Consider the following 20,111-nt stretch of genomic DNA (forward strand, 5'->3'; position numbering starts at 1 on the left):
AAAAAAAAAAAAAAAAGGAAAGGAAAGAAGAGAACCAGGTTCACACGGTTTTTATCCTCTGGTTTCCACGTGTGCAGGTGGCGACACTCCCCCACCAACTTACACGCCCTTACTACTTACAATAGTAAGAAATAAAGTTTAAAAATAAGTAAATCATAAACAACAAGAAGAAATCCCTAAGCTCTGACTATTGATCAGACCACTTTCTCTGTCCCACACCCTGTCTGGATACTGACAGTGCTAGTCTGGCTGTTTTCACTTCCTGGTGGGGAATGGATACTTTTAAGTGTTTTCTCTCAGCGTTTAGATGAAGGGGAAAGTGAGGAAAAACATCTACTTATCCAAGGGTGACAGTGGGTAGTGGAGGCTGGGGTGTGACTCACCCTTGCTGGCATTTGTTCATCCAATGCTCAACCAGCATCCTCTAGGAACCAGGCAGTATTTCATAGTGGACCTCCACCACCTGTACAAACCTCACCACTAGGAGCAACACATTTGCTTCCTTTCCTTGGGTCAACTTGGTTTTTTTGTTTTGTTTTGTTTTTAGATCTACATATTGAATTGCTTAGATTTAAAGACACCTAGACAGGTTTCTGTTGCTTGTAAATGTTGTATAATTTTATATAGACACTTCACTGTGATTTTTAAATTAAACATGTACTTATCCAGTTCTTTCAGAGGAGGACCTCACTTGAGCTGCATGATCAATGAGAGGTCAGGATTATTGTCATTGAATCTGAGAGTCAGGGAGCTAAGATCTGGCCCAAGGGCACTGAAAATATATGTCTGCATCTAGATCCTGGCCTTTTTTTTTTTTTTTTTTTTTGGTTTTTCGAGTCAGGGTTTCTCTGTGTAACTTTGGAGCTTATCCTGGCACTCCCTCTGGAGACCAGGCTGGCCTTGAACTCACAGAGATCCACCTGCCTCTGCCTCTGAGTGCTGGGATTAAAGGCGTGCGCCACCAACACCGGGCCTAGATCTTGGGCCTTTGAGTTCAACTCCTACATTGAGTTGTCTAAGTACTGATGGTATGTTTTTAGTACAATTTTAGGATTAAAGTACTAACCCTAATCGTTAAAATTAAGGTCCAAGCCATTATGGTTTGGATTATTACCCAGGATTTTCTAGAAATCTACCAAATCCATGCATTGGCCTAGGAGAATGCCCAGGGGCTCAGTGGGGAGAGCTCAGGGTGAGTCAGAGCCCAAGTTGAGGTTTCCTGACTGTGGCTCTGAGAGCAATGTCTCTGGGAGTGTTTCAATTGTTTGATCAATCCCTGTTTATTTATTGAGCTCAATGAGCTCCGGGAGTAGTGTGTCCTGCTCCAGGCCAACGTCTCAGTTCTGTAACTAACAACCTTCCAATTCTCAGTGTCCCATCTGTGAAGTAAGGAATAACATAGCAGAACCCCACAAGCACCAACAAATGTCTGGAAAGCTGTTCCCTTGACCACTGCACTTCACTATTTACTAAATTATGAAGAAATACAAGCACCTAGCTCCAGTTGACCCTATAGTATCAGTGGATAAATTACAGGAGAGCTGGTTTTTCTGTTTAGTCATTTCACTAAATAGAAGATTGTTTTTTTTTATAATGAAGATCAAATTAAAGGAAATTTTAGCAGAGAACATTATCTCTAAATTCTAACCTCAAATATATTGTTTCTATTTCTCCATATTTTTTTAATTCAAAAGTTCACCCTCACATGGAAATTTCATTAAACTCATTTATTATTAAGAAATTGACAACATTAAGAGTACATCGAGGTTGGGGACTTTTTTTTTTTTTAAACAAGATCTCACTCTGTAGCTCTGGCTGTCCTAGAACTGGATAGTAGACCTGGCTGTCCTTGAACTCACATATATCAGTTTACCTCTGCTTCCAGAATGTTAGAGACTAGAAGGGTGTGCCACCAAGCCTGAGAGATTACATTTTTTCCCCAGTATTTCAAGAAAGGGTTTCTCTGTGTAACAGCCCTGGTTGTACTGGAACTCGTTTTGTAGACCAAGCTGGCCTAGAACTTACAGAGATCTGCCTGCCTCTGTCTCCCGAGTGCTGGAATCAAAGGTGTGCATCTCCACCTCTGTCTTTATGTGTTTTATAATTGCTATTATCTTCTTAATCTCAGTTAAATTGGTAGTTGTGTCCCCGTCACACTTTTTATTTAGTAATACGAGTCTCTTTGTTTGTTCAGAGGTTTCGTCCATTATTGTCATGGAGGAAAGCATGGCAGCATGCAGGCACACATGGTCCTGGAGAAGGAGCTGAGAGTTCTTACATCTTTGCTCACAGGCGACAGGAAGTGGTCTAAAGACACTGGGCGTGGCTTGAGCATATATGAGACCTCAAAGCCCACCTCCACAGTGGCACACTTCCTCCAACACAGCAAGACCTACTCCAGCAAAACCACACCTCCTAATAGTGCCACTCCCTTTGGGGACATTTTCTTTCAAAAATACCACTTAGTCTTTGTTCACAAACCCTGGTTTGGGTAATTTGTATAAACCCTCTCAACTCCTGGATTCAGAAGGCATGTAACTGAATTCTGGCCAATCAGACCAGGGATTGGCTAAGCAATGAACTTTTGCACCAGACTGACACCATCAGTGAACTTAGACTTGTGGGGGGACAGTCCAGAGTGGGGGGGGAGGAGCCCAGAGTCAGAGTATGGGGACAGTCAGAGTAGGGGGACAGCAGAGTGGGGGGGGGCAGCCCAGAGTGGAGGGATAGCCCAGAGTAGGGGGGACAGCCCAGAGGGTTCCTTTGCTACATTGCTAAGAGGATTAGACCTGGACCTAGAATAAAACACCTGGACATCCAGGGTAGAGACCGCAGAGGAGAACAGCTGAGAAGAGAGTATCCACTCCTGACAGTTCTCCATTTGGTGTGCTTGTTAAGTCGACCAGTAAGTTACCCATGGAAGCCAGTCTGCATAGTTTCCTGCTCACTGAAATGGAAGAAATACTAAATTGTCATACTAAATGTAGCAGTGTGCCCAGCACAGAGTAGGCTGTTTACAATGGGATGATGAGTGAACCCCAAATAATGCATTTTGGCTAATGCTTACTAGACTCTGTATGCAGATCTGCCTTGACTGTGTGTTAGAAGACCAAAGTTCAGTATAAGTATCCACAGGCCTTTGAGGGTTTAAGAAGAAAAGGAACTCATCCATTCTCATTATTTTCTTAGCTAACTTTGCATATTCTTTTATTTTCCAAGTTTGCATGTTCTTTAGTAATGTGGCTGGGACTAAATTACCATCTGGAGAAAACAAATCTAGTATCACAAGGGATCCATGGTTACAAAGCTAGCTGATGACACATTTACACGGGGCATGTGAGTGTCACAGCACTTGTGGGTAGGCCACAGGAAAACTTGCAGAAGTAAGTTCTCTCTTTCCACCATGTGGGTCCTAGGGATTTGGTGTTGTTTAATATCGTTTACAATTAAAAATTAAAGCAATGAAATGAAGGTGGATGCTCCCTTTCAACTTGCACCCCACCTCCCCAACCTCCATTCCCCGACCTGGGGCCAATTGTCTGTTGGATTCTTGAGGAGGCTGGAGAGAGGTCAGTATATACTACAGCAGCCACACTCTGCTGCATTGAGGACCCAGCATGCTTTGCTCCTTATGATGGCATCTCAAGCCTGGAGGCCATGCTCTCCCTCTGGATCCCGTAGTAGTCCTCTTGGCTGCTCTAGAGCTGAGGAGATTCCTCTTCATATAAAACACTCCTGGGGTGGCCTACTGACCTGAATTCTGACTCCAGCTGCCTTTGCTGCCAAACTATGCACGGTCCAAATGACTTCTCCCACAAACAGGAGTTAGAACATCTCACTGGGGTTGAGGCTCTGGAGAGATGCCTGAGTCTGGTACAGTTCAAGACCATCATTGTGCAGAGTGAGAGCTGAGTCTCTGAGGAAAAAAAAAGATTTGTCTTAAGTGGCTCTCATCCCTTCCAGCTTCCAGTGAAGAACTCATATCTCTCCTGACTTGTCTGGCAACTCCTCATCCCTGCACACTGTGGAACCCAGAACCTTGAAATACCTGACAGCAAAGGCTAAAAATGGCCACCATTTATGGGCCCATACCCCATCAGGATTTACACATTTTGTTGAAGCAAAGTATACATAAACATCATGCTATAGTTTTCCTGTCTTTTGAATCAGTCTTAAGTTCTCTTAAAGAAACATTGTTAATTACTTAGAGCAATAAGCATTGAGTTCAAAGTCTTCTAAACATAAACTGGATCCACACAAAATTCTACAACAAGTTGGAGACAAAGGATAATCTTCTCCAAGGAGTGATTTCCCCAAGACTCCAAAGCCAGAAAATGACAGAGCCCTGGGATATCCTTTTTGTCTGATATTTATTTCATACATATGAATATATACATATATACACATATAAAATTGAATATAAACTATGTTGCCTTTTAATGATTTATTTTTTAGTGGTTTACTTTTATTTAATGATTTATTTTTATAAGCATTGTTGTTTTTCCTGCATGTATTTATGTGTGGGCATGTCGGTACCCTGGAGCTGGAGTTACAGATAGTTGTGAGCTGTCATGTGGGTGCTGGGAATTGAACTTGGGTTCTCTGGAAGAGCAGCCAGTGCTCTTAACCACAGGACCATATCTCCAGCCCCACTATGTTGTATGTTACTATTCTGATTATACAGATATCATTCTAATATATATAGATATTATATATGTATGCATATATTTGAGGTTTTTTTGTTTTGTTTTGTTTTGTTTTGTTTTGTTTTTGAGACAGGGTTTCTCTATGTAACAACCTTTACTGTCCTGGAACTCACTTTGTAGACCAGGATGGCCTCAAACTCACAGGGATCTGATTACTCCTGAGTGCCCAGATCAAAGGTGTATGCCACCATGCCTGGCTGCATTGTTTTTTGAAACAAGTACTTTCTATGTAGCTCTGGCTATCCTGAAATTTTCTATTTAGACTAGGCTAGCCTTGAACTCAAAGAGATCTTCCTGTCTCTGCCTCCTGAGTGCTGCGATTAAAGGTATGTGCCACCATGCCCAGCTGGTATAGAGTACACATTAAATAATAACCTAAGAAAGATACTACATCTTTTGGGCCTCTATTTCTATTAAATGGGCCTGAGAAGAATCCTGCTGAAGACTTTTACAGATAAGAGAAAATAAGTTTCTACTTCTTCCAAATTTCTCTGCCCCCGTGTTTTGTTTTGTTGTTTGTTTGTTTTGAGAATGAGGGTTGATGGAGGACAGCCTTTGCAAAGCCTAGAAGCAACAAGAAACTCAAGAGCTGCTTAACACTGCTCAACTGCTGATTCAGAGGCCCTGTAGTCATTCGTAGCACATGAAAGAACACGAACTGCTATTTCCTTCAAATGCATCCTCGAAGCCACAGAGTACCACTGTCAGAAGACAAGGGCATCATTAAACACAAGATGTGCCTTGATTGTCTTGGACCTTCAAGAAAGTGACAGAGGCTCCCACCAGCAACCCTAAGACCTTCAAATGAAATCATCTAGGTGATTTCTGGAACCCAGATTTCCAGTCCTGTCTCTGCCACAAAGGGCTTTGTGATCCAGGTGACATCCTCTGTCTCTCTACAGTTCTGAAGTTCTGTCACTCAGTGGAAGACAATGGTGACAGTTCCTGCCCTGGCTTCCTTCAATGAGGGACTATAATGTGGAAGTGTAAGCCAAATAAACCTTCTTCTCCCCTATTTGCTTTTGATCATGGAATCAATAAAAACCCTAAAGCAGAAATTGGTACCAGGAGTGGGGTATTTATGTGATAGATATGACCATGTTTTTGGAAGGATTTTGGAACTTTGGGCTAGAAAAGCCATTGAGTGTTGAGAGCTCAATGAGCTGTTTTTCTGGAGCTTTGAAGGTAAGAATGTTGAGGGCAATGCAGACAATGCAGACCTGGCTTGTGGGTTTCAGAGGGGAGTCTGAGAATCTCTTAATGACTCTATCAGGACTTTTTGCTATTTTGAGTTAATAATCTGTGGTTCTGGTTATCTGGAGCTGAAGAATCTGCTGTGATTAACAAGATACCAGAACCACTGAAGTAAAACTTTTGCTTTCCTGGGACAATTGATGCTGGTCAGCTAGAGCTGAGAAGTCAGTAGTGAATAGGAAGGGATCAGCATCACTGAGGTAAAATCTTCTGGGAAGTGTTTCCTCAGAGTCTGCACACACAAGTCATGTTCAGAGGTGGCCAAGGTTATACCTTTTGTTTGCAGTCAAACTCCATCACATGTAAGAGTCTCCCAGATGGTACTGGCTTTGAAGGCATGAAGGGGCCATAAGGAGGAGCTGAGGCTTGGCATAGTGAGAGGCCAGGAGAGGACACGGTGAAGGTATAGCTGGAGTAGTAGTGGAAGCCCCAGGAGAGGTTATTGGTGAAAGTATAGTCCAGTTGCAGCAGGAGACCTTCATAACCTCTGTATTAACTCCTGCCTCTGGGTTCCAGACTTGTTTGAGTTCTTGTCCTGGCTTCCTTGAATGGCAAATTACCATCCAGGAGTGTAAACCAAATAAACCCTTTCCTGCCCATGTTGCTTTTAGTCACGTGTTTTATACAGCAATAGAAAACCTAACTAGTCAGGGACTTTTAGGATGAACTATACAAAGATGCTGTTTTTAAAATGTTCATCTTGGCCTGACTTCCTGCCTTGGGCACAGAATCTGGGAAATAGAGCAGCATGTGGCTATGTGGCACCCTAGCTTCAGGCATAGGCTTACAGAGTTGTGGTGGCTAGCAGGAAACCTCACTGCCTGTGAAGACTCATGTCCTCCCTCCGTCATTGAACAATAGTTTGCTTAACAATTGTGTTGGCCAGTATGTGGGCAGGGATGGCAGATGTTCTATGTACTGGCTTATGTGTGCACCAACTGCAGGAGCTGGTACAATAGCAGGTGCTCATTAAACATCTGTTGAATGATGGGCAGCAGAGTCACCCAAGGGAACCTGTTAAATCTGGGTCCACTTCAGATCTACTGGATTGAAATCTGGTGACAGAGCTCAGGTGACTGCTCTGTCCTCAAGAGTCTGGGAAGCACAGCTGCAGTGTCTGAATAGATCTTTCTCCTATTATCAGAAGAAGAAATGCTGAAGTTTTCACTTTGCAAATTTGTGGGTAGAGACTAAAATATTCAAGTCCAGTCCTATAGGTTCCTTTTACTAGGGCCATATCCAAGGAGCCTGGAGTGCTCTTGGCTTTGGGCTGGGTTGGATATGCACCACACTCACTTTCACTACTTTCAAGGGAGGCAAAGCCAATAAAGAGGGAGAGGAGGTAAAAGCAGAGCCACATGAAGTCCAACTCTGGCAGTATTATTGCCTTTCCCTTGAAAGTCATAAACTAAGAAGTGTGCCACCGCTCTGGGTTCCTCCAAGTGGCCAGCTGCTGGGAGCTACTTCTTATTCCCTTCTCGGGGCCTGTAGCTTGGACCTGGTACATACCTAGGCTTAGCCTTAGCTGGACCTCTAGCTGATTGGTCTGGAGCTAACCAGACCACTTATTCCCTTTTGCAGTGAATACTGGGGATTTAGCCTAGGACCTCCAGTGTATTGGGCAAATGTTCCACCACCAAGCTAGAGCCCCAGCATTAACCCCTTTTAAGCTTTCATTTCCCTGGGGATAAAATGGATAAATTCGTCCTATTGAAGGCTGTGGGAAGGATTAGAGATGACACAGCTCAGATGCATGGAAAAGCTGGGAGGCTTGGCCTGAGAATGAGAAGCTAACAGTACATTTGGGTCAGAGACTCTTCAACCAGCTGCTTTTTCATTGCCAGACAGAAGCCCAGCAAACAGCCGGAAATGATCTGCCACCTCGGGTGTCTTGAGGACTTTTCTTCTCTTTTTTGAAAAGATGTCTCTCTATGTAACCTAGGATGGCCTAAGACTTCCTTTGCTGTTCTGCTTCAGCCTCCTGAGTTTCCCGGGGTTCCAGGTATGAGTTATCACACAATGTGCTTGATGACTTTCTCAAGGATGAACAAGGAGGCAAGAGGGTCATGAGGCCTAGACTGTGTATCCAAGGAAAAAACTCCTGTAAAGCAAGCTGAGCTTCTCAGGTGAAGGCTCACTCTAAATGTCTTGGCAGCCCCAACCTAATTAGAGGATGTATAGACAATGATAAAGTCCTCAAGGCTGGGCAATGGGTAGTATTTCTAACAATGCCAGAGTTTTAAAAACAAACAAGCATCTGACAAATGAGGAACCAGCATAGAGACCAAACTAGACTCCCTTAATATAGGTGACAATGGTGTGACTGAGACAATATATGAAGCTACTGGCAATGGGTCCAAGATCTAACACTAATGCACAAACTGACTTAGTGGAGCCCATTTTATTTGGAGAGATACTTTGCCCAACCTAGACACAGGGGTGTGTGAGGGTGGAGAGGTGCCTTGGTCCTGCCTCAATGAGATGACAGATTTAGTAGACTTCCTAGGGAGGCCTTACCCTCTCCGTGGAGCAGATGGAAGGTAGGGGGTGGGGGTGGGGCAACTGGGATTGGAATGTAAAACTAAATTAATAAAAAAACCCTGCAAAATATTTTTAAAAAAAACTTCAGAATGAGTCTTTAGCAAGGTACTGAGCGGTGCAGTAACTCTGCACAGCCATGGTCAGGGAAGGCTGGCTGGGGAGGAGATCCAGTGTGTTTCTTGGGCTATAAAAGGCACAATACCAAAGGGCCAGACTGATTGGGGACAGTTCTGCAAACCATTTCACTGGACTCCTACTTGGTCCAGCAGCAGCCCTAGGAGCATTCAAGTCCTTGGTGATAATGAGGATGATAAAGATGGTGATGGGCACTTGTTATCTGTTGGACCAGGGCCAAGCAATTTATTTTACACACATTGTTTCACTTGATGCTTACAAGGGCCTATGTGGAATAACACCATTGGTATTCCCCATTTTGTAGACGAGGAAACTGAGGTTCAAAGAGGTTAAGCTAGTGAGTGACTCTCGTTTTTTGTTGTTGTTTTGATTTTGTAAGACAGGGCCTCATGTAGCACAGGCTGGCCTCCAACTTGCTATTGTAGTCAAAGGCTAAAATCAGATAAAGATACAATTTTAATTTTTACTTTATGTGTGTGGGTATTTTGTCTTCATGTATGTTTGTGCTCCATGTGTGATCCTTCTGTCTCTATCTCCCCAGTGCTGGGATTATAATTTATGCCACAATACCCAGTTTTATTTGGTTCTATGGAACCTGGAACTTCATGCATGATAGGCAAATTGTTCTATCAAGTGAATTGTGTTCCCAGCCCTTGTTTCTTTTTTTTAAGGCAGCATCTCATGTAGTCCAGCCTGTCCTATAATCCTTTATATAGCCAAGGATGACTTTGAACTCCTGACCCTCCTGTCTCCACTTCCCAAGTGTTAGGATTACAGGCACGCACCATCACACCTGACTCTCCCTTTTCCTTTTAGGTAACAGTGGCACATAGTGAGTTAGTTGGCATCAGGATTCAGACCTGAATGGAGTACGGAGTCTGTTTAAGTGTTGGAGGGAAGGTAAGCCATGATGGCCAGTGCCTGTAAGGGTATTTTCTCCCAGCCAGCTTAGTACTCCCCCTGAGGTCAAGCCCTGTGCCAAGCACTTTACATATTTTATCTATCTTCATAGCATCACTATGAGTAAGTGATTTTACTATCCCCATTTGTATAGATGACGGACCAAGGCCTAAGATCAGATGACTTGCTGGGGTTCAAAACTGGGCATCGACCCTGACTGAGTTGCCCAGTACTGGAACAAGAGACAGCATGGGCTGGACCAGAACCCAGGACTCTTCTGAGGCTAGCTGAACGTTCTCTGTTGGCAGCATTGTTCCTTAAAAGCGTGCTGGCCTTAAGCCCAAAGAGTGAAATCACACCCTGCGGTTCTGGGAACCTCAGACTGGAGGAAGAAGGAAGCTGTTGCCGTGGCTCAAGTCTGAGCAGGTGCGCTGGGCTCTTTCCTTCTCTTGCTGGAAGGAGCCTGCTGGCCTGGCAGGGTGGGGCGACCCTTGTCAGTACCCTGTGGGAGCAGGGCGGGAGGCAGGTGTGCCCAATAAACAGGTCTGAGTCTTCCTGCTTTCCAGCCTTCATTCAGCCCCAGCACGCCCCCCTCCCTCCCTCCCGCGCACACACCTAGATGCCTGCTTGGCAAGCATCGAAGCAATGAGAGTTCAAGGTTGAAGTCAGAAGGTTTGCTTCCTGGCTTTGGTTCAGGACTCTCCTGGTGTGCAGTCCTGACCTACAGTTCCCTCATCCGTATAGAGTGTGTGTTGGTGATGGCAGTGGGGCAGTGGAGGTAAAACCCTCTAGCGTTTTCAATTAACACATTATTTATTAAATACCTCTGGTGAACCAGAGTAATAACCAAAGCGAGATTTAAGCCTGGTTTCGTGTGTCTTAGACTCTAGCAGGGACAGATCGACTCAGATCAATTCTTCACCAAAGCCAAGGTACACAGGTCGCTGAGATACCTCTAAGGAAAAGGGTCGCATAGGATTGGGGCTGGAAAGCAACAAATGGGATGGTATTTACAAGGGTGATAGATAAGGATGCCCTAAAGATGCCTTTTATTCGTCGAATGGCCGATCGACATAGCGGCTCCTCTCCAGAAGGTTCATACTAAGAAAAGGGAGAAGGCCTATAGGCCCGGGGGGGGGGGGCTGGCAGAAGCCTAGCCAGTTCGAGACACTGTGGGTTGTGGTAAATGACATGATTGAATTTTTTTTTTTTCAAGGAAGGTTATTGTGTAGCGCTGGGGGAGAGAGATGGTTAGGCTTAACAGGAAATGGGTAAAAAAAAAAAAATAATGCCTCAAAGAAAACATACGAATGCCACCCTCTCCGAGAAGCCTTCTTTGATTTCTCCGCCTTTGACCCGTACCTGCCTTCCTCCCTGTCTGGCCTTGCACTCTGGATAGAGAACTTAGGCCTCCGAAGCTTTCTCTTTTGCTGCAGAAGCACACTGCGGCTTCAAACGCAGTTCTAAAGCTCCTGGAGCCTCAGTTTCCCCGGCCGTGTAGAAGCAGGTTGTCAGGCAAGGGCCCGCCCAGCGCTAACGCAACGTGATTCGCTCTAGCAGTAAGGAGGGGGTGCCCGCATTGCTGCGCAGACACCGGCTGCTGGCCCGGGCACCGCCACCTGGCTGCCGGCGCGTTTTTTCCCTGCGGGGGGCTCCGAGACCTGGTCGCCACGACAGACTCAGAGCAGGGAAAGTGGGGGTGCGACCCCAGGCTCGCGCGGCCCCGCCCCCGCAGCCTGCCGGCCTGCCGCAGCCGGGGGCCCGAGCTCCGCCCTCCACCCGCCCGCCAGGCTGCCTCCTCCCTCCTCCTCGCTCGCTCCCTCCCCCGGGCGGGCTCGGCGCTGACTCCGCCGCACGCTGCAGCCGCGGCTGGAAGATGGCGGGGAACGACTGCAGCGCGCTGCTGGATGAAGAGCTCTCGTCCTTCTTCCTCAACTATCTCTCTGACACGCAGGTACAGCCAGCTGGGAGCGCAGGCCAGACACCAGGGTGCAGAGCCGCGGGGCTGCAACCGCAGCTGCAGAGGCAGGAGCGCAGCGGTGGGCGCACCGGGGTGATCGGGGGGTTCAGGCTGCAGAGCCCCCCTTCCACGTGCCTTGCGCTGAGCTCCGTTACAGGCGTAGCGAGCTGCAGGTCGCCGGCGCATGCTGTAGCATTGGGAGACACAGCCACCCGGGAGGGTCTGGCCAGGGTTAACTGAAGTCTACGGTTCCCCCACCGGCAAAGTTGAGGGGTACCGCGATTCCTTGGACAGCTAGAGTCTACCCAGGATCGGAGGGACCCCTAAGGCTGGCTCTGGGTGCTGTAGGCGCGTCCTCGGCGCCCAGCACTTGCTGCCGTACTTTCACGTGCACTTGTGGCGGGGGGTAAGGGAGGCTGTCCGCAGCCCTTGGAGTCCCCTCGTTCTCCAGCAGCGGGTACCCCAAGTGCTGTCACTGGTTTTCCCGCAGTCCCCCACCTGCTCCCGCAGCGCAGAGTTTCCTGTCAGTTGCCGGCTAGGGGAATTAGGGGTCTGCGGGGCACGTGGACATGCGGGCGGAGATGGTGTCTATCAGCTTTCGCTATCCGGAGGAGACCCTTTAGGAAAGAGCAAGGCTGGATCGGGGCGGAAGGACCATTTGGGGGGTGCCTGGGTCCCCCTGCGGCGCGCGGCCCCGGCGCGCGCTCCACGATGCAGGGGGAAGGGAAGGTGAGGCGGCGTCCCGGGCTCTGGCTGAGCCTGGGAGCTTCACCGGCCACACGCGCGTGACAGGAGTATGCTTTGGTGTTCGGGAGGGAGGGCGATAGAGCCAGGGGCTTGGAGACCAAAATGGGGTTTGCTCAAGCTGGGACAAACAGTTGCGGGAAAATGTGTGCACGCGGCGTGCGCGCCCCCACCTCCTCCGTTTCCCCCGGCCCGTGCCTGTTGCAAGCCTGAAGTTTGGCTCCCGAGTTAGGGCTTTTGCTCCCGGCTCCTGGCTGCATGTCCCCGAGAGGCTTGGGATGCCGCGGAGCTTGGGAGGAGACCCCGGATGCGGGGGACACGTCTGGGTACAGAGCCGGGCTGTGGGACGGAAACCCGCGGGACTCGCGGGGACAGACTGAGTACCTGGAGTGGAAGCGTTTGTGCCGGCCCGTTTTGCATAACACTAGGAGGGAGGGGAAGCCGGAGGAGGGTGGGGGGAACGGGAGGTGGGAGGAGAGAGGGAAACTTTGCTTCTGGTTAGAATCTACCAGTCTTTGGGCGGTAGCAGCTGTCATGGGACCGGGTGGGCGGGGAGAGGCTTGCAAGCTGATTCCTTGCGGTGAGACGCTACTCGGTGGGGACGCAGCGGCTGAGACATTCGGCTCCGGGAAGACTCCCGGTGGCGACTTCAGGCTGGCGACTAGAACAGGCGGCGTGGCGAGGTGTCGCCTAGAGGAAGTCCGCCGCGCGCGGAAGACGGCGGGCCGTAGCCCTCTGCAAACGCCGCGGCGTCCTGGAGATGCCGGGCCGCGTGGTGTGTGGCTGGCGCGCTCGGGTGGGTTCGCAGCAGAGGCCCAAGGGGAAGGTGGCGAGTGATCGCGCTCCCTCAGGTCGGGAGGGGGTGTTTATGAGTCGGCTGTGTGTGTGTGTGTGTGTGTGTGTGTGTGTGTGTGTGTGTGTGTGGAGTCGGCTGTGTGTGTGTGTGTGTGTGTGTGTGTGTGTGTGTGTGTGTGTGTCCTGCGCGTGTGCACACGCCGCGCGCGCCGGGCGCGTACCTTTACCTCTGACGAAACTGCGGTGGAGCTCCCGGCAGCGTCGCCGGGCTCGGTCACACGCCCGGTGTTTGTGTCTGCGAAGTCGGGCCCTAGCCTCAGTACCCCGGGAGTGGATAGCCTGGGACCAGGACTGGAGTTGGTGGGGGTTTGGTGGCCCCCGAGAAGACCTGCATTTTCTCTATTGCCTGGAGTCGTCTCCATATCTCTACACTTAAGAACCTAGCAGAAATAGCCGAAATAGGCAGTGAGACTCCTTCACCCATACCAAGATTGTCCGCTCTGGACATGAATGACCCTGGCCTTCAACTCTATAGCTTTGGCGTTTGGCTCACCACTAATTGTTTGCCCTTTTAGCCGCCAGCCTAGCTTACTTAGTAGGGCTGCTTCACCAAGGAAACTAGAAAAAAAAAAAAAAAGTAATCAGGTGTCAGCAGAAGCAGTGCACTGAAAGTTAATTTGGGACGTTTGTCTTCCCCCCCCCCGCCCCCTTAACCACGTGACAGGCCGAAGATCTCCGGGTGATCTTTGCCGGGCCAACTTGGGAAATGTAATTGATACCAGGAGCTTTGCAGCCACCCCTAGAAGGTTCAGAGCTGAGCGGGAATGGGCGGGGCGGCCCGCCGCCTCATTTTACAGTTGGGGAAGAGGCTGTGAGGGGTGAGCTGCTTGTCCACGACCACTCAGCCAGGGGGTGACAGAGCCACCCAGGGCTCCTGACTCCAGGTCCTGTGTGTTACCTCGAAATAGCACTGGACTTGGAGTCAGAAGGCCTGAGTGGAGTCACCTTCCCCGCTCTCTGGCTGGGTGATCCTGGAGCAAGCCATTTTGACTCTCCAGCCGGGTTCCTCCATCTGTCCAATGGGGCCGGTGGTGCTGACGGAGAAGCCAGAGGCCTGCTGGTGGGGGTGAGCCTTGTTTGCATGTGATATGTCTGGCTGTCCCTGCTGCTGATTCCCCACAGCCCTTCCCGGACCCTCCCCTTCCCCCAGCTCTCCCCTTGGGAGGGTTGGGGAAAGTGGATCGTCTTTGTCCCCAAAAGATTTCTCGTTGTCTTTCGTGGCTAACCCAGACGTAGATTAAGGAGAACTTGGGTTTCAGGGACTTTTATCCATTGTTGCTAAAGTAGCTGATTATCAGAACCAGGATTGTGGCAGCCTCTTGGAAATGTTTGAAGAGTGTGTCCCAAAGACCTCTTTGCTGATTTCTATTTTGCTTAGACGGGACCCCTTGCCTGGTGTGCCCTCACCCACCATCCCGCATGGCTTTTTCCCTTAGTAGGCCTTCCTGCCAGTTTGCCCTGCTCTCTCTGCTGTTTTTCATAGTCAGTTATAAAACCAAGCACTATGTGTTTGAGTCTATCCAGTAGGATCTAAGTTATGCCTTTTATCTCTTTGTGCCCACATGGCACCTGCCAGCATGCTGAGCAATGTTCCTTTGCCCAGTTCTTGATGAGGTACATGGATTACAAAGGGGTACAGTTGAGCCTTGCCAAACAGAAGCTCCCGGGCTGACAGGGGAGACAGCTGGGCAATGAATATGGGAGAAAGGAATGTACAGGGTTACAGCTGCTAGCAAAAGCCTGGGCTCCAAAGGCCACATGGAAAGCTCAGTAAATAAAGGGGTTATTTGAAATCACTAGAGTGCTTGGAGTGACAGTCATAGTGTCAGAGATGACAAAGGCATCCAACCCTTACTGAAAAATTTTAAAATTTCAACATTGTTAGAAAACATCTCCAAACATCATAGAAAAGGATGTATCCAATATTTCAAAAGCTGTTTAATTTTGTGTGTGTGTTTGCATGTATGCTCTGGTATTAATGTGTGTGGAGGTCAGAGGACAGCTTGCAGAAGTTCTCTGCCACCAAGTGGGATGTGGAGATTGAACTCAGGTCATCAACCTTTACCTGCTGAGCCATCTCACCAGTCCAGAATAATGTAATGGTATTCAAAGAGAGCTACTCTAAAGTCATATGTACCTCAAGATGTTTTTCTTTCCTATCCATATAGATCACTTATTTGGGAAAAAAAAGAAAACAACAAATGGAATTATTCTGATACACTAATTTGTAAATTGGAAGCACACTGTTTTGTAACTTGCCTTTTTTTCTCCTCCTCACAATATGCTGTGAACATCTTTTCTCATCAATAAATATTGTGCTTAATATCTTAATGGTTGTATAGTATTTCATGGAGGGTTGAGCCAACATGCACCAATCAGTCCTTCAGTTGTTTGCATTTATGCTATTGTAAGCAGTGCTGACATGAATATCTTTGTGTACATGTGTTCTTTCCTTCATTTAAATTCCTAGAAGTAAAATTGCTCTATCAAAGGAACCATGCAGGCATTTGGTAAACACATATTTAAATTATCTTCTAGAGAGATTGTATTCATTTACGCACTCATTGACATTGTTTGGGGATGTGATTGGCCATACCCCAGTTATTCATACTATTTTCATTTTTACCAGTCCAGTCAAGAATACACTGTTACTCTTGCTGTTTAGTGTGTATTTCTTTGGTAACATGTGCTATTCAACTGCTCCCCACTTGCAAGGCTCCAGGGACTTGACCTGACTAGGGCAGAGAGGGAGTAAAGAAGAGACAGACACAGGGAGACACAGAAATGACTGGGATGGGGGTGGACTGAGCTCTCTAATGGAGAAACCCTCAGATGCTCGGAGTGTGAAGTTACTGCATACAGATAAATGAGGAGGCAAAGTTTAGGTGCTGCTGGATCAAGAGTTCAGTTTAGCTAACTTAGGTAGGAGCTGTCTCTGTAGGGAAACAGTCTTCAGACTATAAATATCCAGGGGAAGAAAACTATGGTGGACATTTTCTGCATTTACTGTTGACGGTCATACTCGGAGCCCCAGAAGGTTTTTGCTATGTCTCTTTTTGAGCCTCACTTTGGTGGCGACAGTGGGTTAGGACTCTTTGCCAGTTTCCTATGGGTCTGAAGCCATGCCCATGCCAACAGTGTCCATTCACTCAGGGCTTTCTCTGCTCCCTATGCTCAACTTCTTCCCATAGATAATCACTTACAGCTGGTTCCGTGTGGCCCCATGGTTGTGAACTTGTTCCATTTTACGGTTGGATCTTTGTCTCCTCTTCACTGTTAAGCTGGAACTGAGCACACAGAAAGGGGCCATGGAGAACTGGAGAAAGGACTTGAAGTCCTCCTGCCACTTCATAGGTCTGGAATACTGCTGCCTCCATTGCCCTTGAAGCCAGGGCCAGCTGCTGTCCAAGTCAGAATTGCAGCTGTGTATAGCAGGTGCATTGGCCCACCTTTGGCCTGCATGAGACTGGGGGCAGGGTCACTTTTTCATGAGTACATCTGGGGACATGTAGCCCAGAGGCCTGAGCTCCACTTCTCTGGCCAATGCTGTTGGTGAGCGTGTCTATGATACCCAGGAAAGGCAACAGCCTAGCAGTTGGGCCCCTGGGGCTCATGTTTCCCCCTGGCCTTGGGGCCTCCTCTCCCCAACTGGTGCAGGTCAGCCAGGAACTCCACTATGCTGTGCTATGAGTCACCCTTTTCCTTCCCTCTCATTTAGAAGGCTTGAGTCAGAAGCAGCCCTGCAAATGGGGCCTCAGGCTTGGAAGTGAGGTCATGACGAGAGCATTGCAGTGCTAACAGCTGCCTTCCCTTCCCAGGCGGCTGCTGCAGCAGCCGCATTTATAGCATATCCCCCTGGTCACATGTTCTTTGCTGAGCCTCTGTTGGCACTGTTACATTTTCTTCCCCACAAAGATCTGTACAGTCTAGGTAGTGTTTTTACAGTTTTAAAGATTCTGTGGTCCCTAAGAACTCACTGACTTGCTACTTTACTTACACTGCCTTAGAGTAAGTGAAGAGGCAAGGATAGTGGTACATGCCCGTACAACCTGACTCTTAATGCTGCCTGAAGAGAGGCTGTTCTCTGTGCTCATGGTTGTTTCTCTGGCATCTCAAACAAATGATGACACACCGAGAGAGGATAGAGTCTAAAGTAATTTTGTTGCTTTGGGCCTCGGTTTCTCAACCTGTGAAATGGGGGTAATACACCCTGTCTGTCAGGAATGAAATAATGGATTGTAAAGTGAGCATTGACCTGCTGCCTAGACACATTGCAATTTTCTCACTGAAGCATTTTCATGGAACAGAATTAAACTTAGAGCTAGCTCTGTGCATGCAATCTTTTTTTTTTTTTTTTTTTTTTTTTTTTTTTTTTTTTTTTTTTTTTTTCTTTCGAGACAGGGTTTCTCTGTGGTTTTGGAGGCTGTTCTGGAACTAGCTCTTGTAGACCAGGTTGGTTTCGAACTCACAGAGATCCACCTGCCTCTGCCTCCCGAGTGCTGGGATTAAAGGCGTGCGCCACCACCGCCTGGCTTGTGTATGCAATCTTTTGTTTGGTTTGTAGTACTGGAGATTTCACTCAAGGCCATGTAAAGACTAGGCAAGCATTTTTACTTTCATTTATTATTTATTTTTTTCTTGTTCTTTTGAAGCAGGGTCTCTCTATGTAGCCCTGGCTGTCCTGGAATTCACTCTGTAGACCACCAGGCTGGCCTCGAACTCAGAGATCCTCCTGCCTCTGCCTTCCTTAGAGGTGCGCACCACCACCACTCAGCCTGAGTTGACCTTTCTGTGTTCTCTCCTTCTTGCCAAGGCCCTTTTCCCATCTTCAACTAGATTCTTAGAGCTGCTACCAGTCTTTACCACACTAGACTTTGCCTTCTCTTATTTGTCATTGGTCTTGGTCACAAGATTGAGAGGAAGGGAGCAGATATTTTTCCATATAAGCCTGCCCCCAGCATGCATAGCCTCCCCAGTCATCAGTGTTCCTCACCAGAAATCCACTGTAACAGTAGACAAACCCACACACATCCGTCATGATTGCCCAGAGCCCCCAGAGCCCCTTAGTTCACAGCATGGCTCACTCGTAGAATTGCGCATTCTGTGGATTGGGACAAAGATGTTAGCAATAGTACATTGTAGCATTGCAGGGCTGTCCCATGTCCTAACAGCTTGTAGAACTCTGTCTTTCCACCCCTTTGCTCTCATTGCTGCCAACTTGTGGCATTTTATTATTATTATTATTATTATTATTATTATTATTATTATTATTATTTATTAGTTCTAGTTAGGGAACAAGCTTATTTCAAGTCCCTTCTCCCTCTCCCTCCCCTCACCCCCAACCCTCCTCCCCTACCCCCAGTCTACCCCCACCCCATCCACCCACCACTCCCCAGGCAGGTAGGGCCCTCAACTGGGGCTCTGCAAAGTCCACCAAGTCTTCCTATGCTGGTCCTGGGCCCTTCCCCATGTGTCCAGGGCCAGAGAGTAACCCTTCACATGGGATGGGCTCTCAAAGTCCCTTCTTGCACCAGGGAAAAATACTAATCCACCACCAGAGGCTCCCTGGAGTGCAGAGGCCTCCTTATTGACATCCATGTTCAGGGGTCTGGATCAGTCTTGTACAGGCCTCCCCGACAGCATTGGGGTCGATGTGCTCTCCCTTGTTCAGGCCAACTGTTCCTGTGAGTTTCTCCAACCTGGTACAGACCCCTTCGCTCTTCATTCCTCCCTCTCTTCAACTAAATTCCCAATTTCGGCTCATTGGGCTCATTCGGATGTCTGTCTCTGCTTCCATCAGCCACTGGATGAGGGCTCATGTTTGTCTTTTTTTACTGTGTCCATAGGTTTGCCTTTTTCAGAGAATCACAGGTTTGCAATCATGCAGTCATGTAGTATGTGGGTGCAGATGGGCTTATTTCAGGTAGTAGTAAGAGTTAAGATTCCTTCACGTCTTTTCATAGTTTGGCACAGCTCCCTACTACTTTTAACTTAACCTCCAAACTTGAAGTTTGATGTGCAAGGACATCACTTGCTTGATGTTGGAGCCTAGGCCCCAGGGTTTGTCCTGAGTTGCTCACTTTTCCCAATTTTAAATCAGGACTTACAAGCTCCATAACCTTGGGCAAATGTCTTAATGTCCCTGAGCTCAACTGGTTCCTGTATAAAATTGGGGTTCGCAGCACATTTGTCTGAGGCTCATCCCAGAATGTGCTGTGAAATTTCCTCCCAAAACCTAGGTTCACACTGTCCCTTGCTGTCTCTTCATCCCTCTCTCACCATTTCTATTTACCTGCAAGAGCCGGCTCTTGTGACTGTGCTATGCTCTACCTGCTTCACCATCTGCTGGGCCTGTAGAGCTCTGGAACTTCCACCTGGTCTGCTGGGAAACCTCCCTAACCACTGGAGACCACAGTCACACAAGCTTCCATTCTTTTTTATATTACTTTGTAAAGTATATGTTTTGATCATGTTTGTCTCCCCCCCCAACCCCTCCCAGATTGCCTCCACCTCCCTACCTGCCCACTTTTGTTCTTTCTATCTCATTCTCAGAAAGGCACCTACCCCCATAAAAATCAAAACAAAACCCAATAAGACAAAAAATGCCAAAACAAAACAAAAAATGAAACCAAAAGTCTACATCTGCAGAAAATAAAAAGGAATTCATTTTGTGCTGGACAGCTACTCCTGGGCATGGGTCCTACTCTGGAGTGTGGACACTCCATCGGACAGAACTGATCCCCCTCCCCCTTTGCTAGCAGGTATTGATTGCGAATAACTTCTTGTTTACCGATGGGAGCGTTTGTTCTCCCTTCAGTGCTGGTACCCCATCTGGCTTCAACCTGAGCAGGCTCTATGTGTTGCTGCCACAGTCTCTGTGCATTCATGTGTGCATCAACCCTGTTGTGTCTGGAAGACACTGATTCCTTGGAGTCATCCATCACTTCTGGCTCTTACATTCTTTCCATCTCATCTTCCATATAGATCCCTGAACCTTGAAAGGGGAGGGGTTTTAT

The 20,111-nt window shown here is 47.8% G+C and overlaps 1 protein-coding gene and 1 non-coding gene across 3 annotated transcripts in view; both read left to right on the forward strand.

Moving 5' to 3' along the window:
• The first annotated feature begins 11,197 nt into the window (after positions 1 to 11,197).
• Positions 11,198 to 20,111, forward strand: part of Ppargc1b (PPARG coactivator 1 beta) — a 113,081-nt gene continuing 104,167 nt past the window's right edge. The window contains exon 1 of one of the 2 annotated variants that reach the window (XM_027402796.2): positions 11,198 to 11,490. In XM_027402796.2, the coding sequence (XP_027258597.1) occupies positions 11,413 to 11,490 (78 nt within the window). In that variant the 5' untranslated portion in view covers positions 11,198 to 11,412. The remainder of the gene's footprint in view (positions 11,491 to 20,111) is intronic. The other variant, XM_027402797.2, reaches the window with a different exon arrangement.
• Mir378 (microRNA mir-378) lies at positions 13,958 to 14,036 on the forward strand. Its single transcript, NR_105229.1, has one exon. It is a non-coding gene; the product is annotated as a microRNA mir-378 (primary transcript).

This window comes from Cricetulus griseus, chromosome 2 (assembly GCF_003668045.3).
Source record: "Cricetulus griseus strain 17A/GY chromosome 2, alternate assembly CriGri-PICRH-1.0, whole genome shotgun sequence".
Classification (NCBI taxonomy): domain Eukaryota; kingdom Metazoa; phylum Chordata; class Mammalia; order Rodentia; family Cricetidae; genus Cricetulus; species Cricetulus griseus.